This window comes from Camellia sinensis, chromosome 7 (assembly GCF_055761805.1).
Source record: "Camellia sinensis isolate YWXY chromosome 7, ASM5576180v1, whole genome shotgun sequence".
NCBI classification, from domain to species: domain Eukaryota; kingdom Viridiplantae; phylum Streptophyta; class Magnoliopsida; order Ericales; family Theaceae; genus Camellia; species Camellia sinensis.
In genome coordinates this window covers 14,760,893-14,765,084 of record NC_138967.1, presented here as the reverse complement: position 1 = coordinate 14,765,084, position 4,192 = coordinate 14,760,893, and the positions used below count along the sequence as shown (strand labels likewise).

Below are 4,192 nucleotides of genomic sequence, written 5' to 3'. Positions count from 1 at the left end.
CCCAAGGCAACGGTGACTCAAATTGACACTGAGGACACCTTGCCAATTTCAAAATTGGTCGAGAGTGAGAAGACTCCCTCTGTTGTTGAGAAGAGGCCTGCCGAGGCCGAACCATCCTAATCAACTCGGTCAAAAAGGCCGAGGTCTGCGTCGGCCACAACCTCGGGGCCCATGAATCCAGATGCCTCATGGGCTCCCCCAATCACCATCGAGGACAAGCCGATCAGAGCTGGTGACAGTGCGACTGACCTCGAAGTTGGCGTTGTCCTCTCTACGGCTTTGCTCCTTCCCAATGATCTTAATCGCAACACCGAGATAAACGAATAAGAAAACTTTGCTTTAATGCTGCAGCATTCCGTTCAAGTAAGTTCTTTACATTTGGTTTTTTTTTTTCTCTATTTTTCCATACTTCGAAAATTTTTACTTAACTTTTATTTTGTCCATTTTTCTTTCAGGCGATCCAGCACGCCCACTCCTTCTCAATGCAAGCTTTTGAAATGAGGAAGGAGTTGGCCGACAAGATCAGGGAGGTTGTTGTCCTACAAAAGACCATTAAGAAGACCGAGGGAAAAATGAAGACTTTGTCAGATCAGGCCGAGGCAGCCATCAAGGCTAAAGATGAGGCCAAGGAAAAAGCAGATGTTGCAGAGGCCATTAAGAAAGTTCTTGAGGCCGAAAGGAAAGAGGCCGAGGAAAAGATGGCCGAGGCCTAGAAAGAACTCCAAGATGCTTTAGCCACAAAGGAGGCCGAGATCAAGGCCGCTGATGAAAAGGCATATGCTGAAGGGGCGGCCAACGTCAAGGAGGACTACAAAAAGTAAGTGAAGCAGGCATGCAACAAGGGTTTCACCCTTGGTTGCATAGCTGCCCTCAAAAAGCTTAATGTCCCCAAGGACTCCCCCCTCAAGAATGCCGACATCTTCCCCCTTCCATTCCCCCCTACTCCAAGCCAATCTGAAGACGATTTTGAGTCTGAGGATGAAGCTTTGGTGAGGAAGAAGAAGGAAATTGCTGGGGCCAAGTCCCCTACTCTGAATGAGCAAGTCGTGGACTTGTCTCAAGATGAGGAGGGTGAGGTCTCTAAAGATGCCTCCTCTCAGAAGACAAACTCCGAGGTGCTAATCGCCGAGAAGAGCCTCGATCAAACTCTTTAGGAGATTGATGCTGAGCTCGCAGCTGAGAAGGCTGCTGAGAAGTCTTCCCAACTGTCATTTGGGGGTGAGACACAACCCGCGGCCAACGCCGAGTAGTTTATTTTGATGTTTCCTTCTTTATTTCTTGTACCTTGTACTCTGTTTATGTTAAGCTTTTAGCTGGCCGACGTGCCTTCTCGTGAATGTAAATACAACTTCCTTTCTTTCGAACGCTCGTATGTTTTTCTTCCTTTAATGCCTCTATATTTTGAATAATTTGCATGTCTTTTACATACATCTTAACTGTGCAATCTTCTCGGGGTGACATACCTTAGTTATACAAACCAACGCTTTTATCTCGGCAAGTACTCAAGTATTTCTTTCGTTACAACCTTGGCTTAACTTGTAAATTTTTCTAAAAAATTTCAACAAGTGTTTTAAACCAATCTTCCCTTGAGACAACCTTGGTTTAACTTCAACTTGTAAATTTTTCTCAAATTTCAACAAGTGTTAAACATGACTTCGGTTTAATTTTAACTTGTAAATTTTTTTCAAATTTCAACAAGTGTTAAACATGACCTCGGTTTAACTTCAACTTGTAAATTTTTCTTAAATTTCAACAAGTGTTAAACATGACCTCGGTTTAATTTCAACTTAAAAATTTTTCTCAAATTTCAGCAAGTGTTAAACATGACCTCGATTTAACTGCAACTTGTAAATTTTTCTCAAATTTCAACAAGTGTTAAACATGACCTCGATTTAACTGCAACTTGTAAATTTTTCGTAAAATTTCAACAAGTGTTAAACCAATCTTCCAAGCATCAATTTCCAGCCCTCTACCCCTAATGTGAACCTAAGTTCCACTTAGGTTCTCATTTAAGCCTGGGGCTTTGACCTTGTTGCAGAGGTCATATTCAAATAAAGACTGGCCGAGGTAACCAACCTCGGCCTCTTTGTTAATCTGACTGATATGTACTTAGTTCCAATCTGAGTTTGATTCTGCCAATATGACAAGCCCAGGTTATCCCAACTTAGTTCAACTCTATTATATGCAAGTAAAAGTTCTACAATGCCATATAATAAGTTTAAGTTATTCGTCATGTTTCACTTAGAAACATCGCCAACTTAGTTCAACTTTATTATATGCAAGTAAAAGTTCTACTCTGCCATATAATAAGTCTAAGTTATTCGTCATGTTTCGCTTAGAAACATCGCCAACTTAGTTCAACTCTATTATATGCAAGTAAAAGTTCTACTCTGCCATATAATAAGTCTAAGTTATTCGTCATGTTTCGCTTAGAAACATCGCCAACTTAGTTTAACTCTATTATATGCAAGTAAAAGTTCTACTCTGCCATATAATAAGTCTAAGTTATTCGTCATGTTTCACTTAGAAACATCGTCAAGCATCTAGTCAATCACATTACACAAGTTTAAAGATCAAGCTAAAACTTTATTACTTCTGCTAATAATAAGACAAAATGAAAACTTAGAAAACAAGAAAATCTAGTGATAAAAAAACTTCAGATTGCAAGTATTCCAAGGTCTTGGCAATTCTTTGCCTTCACAGTCCACAAGCCGATATGCCCCATTGCCCAAGACCGAGATGATTCTATAGGGTCCCTCCCAATTCGGGCCAAGCTTACCCTCTCTGGGATCCTTTTTGTTGTCGACGACCTTTCTCAGGATGAGATCACCAACTTGGAACTCTCGCGGGTTCACCTTCTTATTATAAGCCCTGCAAGCTATTGCTGGGATGCCCCCAGCTGAATTGCTGCTTTCTCCTTTCTTTCTTCGAGTAGGTCCAGATCTCGGGCTATAAATATATCATTAGTTTCATTTTCTACTCCCTGGGTTCTAATCCCTAGGATGTCGACCTCCAGAGGAATGACTGCTTCTGTGCCATAAACCATGGCAAATGGGGATTCCCCAGTTGATCTTCTCGGCGTAGTCCGATATGCTCAGAGTACATTGGGCAATTCATCCACCCACTTTCCCTTTGCTGCTTGCAGCCTCTTCTTAATCCCATCCAAGATAACTTTGTTGGATGCTTCTGCTTGTCCATTGCTTTGAGGAAAACTTGGGGTGGAAAAATAATTCTTGATTTTGAACTTTGCACAGAAACTCTTGATTAGCTTACTATCAAACTGTGTGCCATTGTCAGCTATTATTGCTTTTGGGATTCCAAACCTGGGGATGATGTTCTTCTATATGAAGTTCTTCACATCAATGTCCCGAATCTTGGCAAAGGGTTCAGTTTCTACCCACTTGGTGAAGTAATCTGTTGCTACTAGCTGGTACTTCCTTTGTCCAGTTGCTTGAGGCAGTTTTCCAACAAGATCTATGCCCCATTGGGCAAATGGCCAAGGGCTGGACACCGAGTTCAAGTCTGCTGCTAGTTGATGTATTAACGGTGCAAACCTTTGGCACTTCTCACACTTCTTGACATAGGCTTCGGCATCCTTCTGCATGTAAGGCCACCAGTACCCCTGAGTAATGGCCCTATGAGCAAGTGACTTGCCCCCAGCGTGGCTTCTGTATACTCCTTCATGTATCTCGTACAGAAAGTCTTCAACCTGTGCAGGATGCACACACCTCAGAAGAGGTCCAGTAAAAGATCTTTTGTAGAGATGTCCTTCTTCGGTCAAACTGAATCTTGCTGACTTAAGTCTGATCTTGTGCGCTTCTTTACGGTCGTCTGGAAATTTTCCTTCTTTGAGAAATACTACTATTGTATCCATCCAACTTGGTCCCATCTCCACATACATTGCTTCACGCTTTGTGCTCAATGGTTCTATGCTTGGACCTAACAAGTAGTCAACCATTATTGTTCTTGCCTCTCCAGGCTTCATTGCACTAGCCAGGTTAGCCAGAGCATCGACATGGCTGTTGTCATCTCGGCTTACCTGTTGTAGTCGGTAATTTTGAAATAAGGCTACCAGTCTGCCCACTTCCTTTGTGTAGGCCGACATCCTTTCATCTCGAGCTGCAAATTCCCCCGTTGCCTGATTGACTATAAGCTGGGAGTCACAAAAGACTATTACCTCATCGGCTTCCAT

The 4,192-nt window shown here is 42.3% G+C and overlaps 1 protein-coding gene across 1 annotated transcript; it reads right to left on the bottom strand.

Annotated features, from left to right (window-relative positions):
* Positions 1-3,704: 3,704 nt before the first annotated feature.
* On the bottom strand, positions 3,705-4,192 carry LOC145795620 (uncharacterized). Its single transcript, XM_082880454.1, has 2 exons — positions 3,826-4,192; positions 3,705-3,709 (listed from the first exon to the last, which is right to left on the bottom strand). Exons 1-2 carry the CDS (start codon positions 4,190-4,192, stop codon positions 3,705-3,707), a joined length of 372 nt encoding a protein of 123 aa, XP_082736580.1.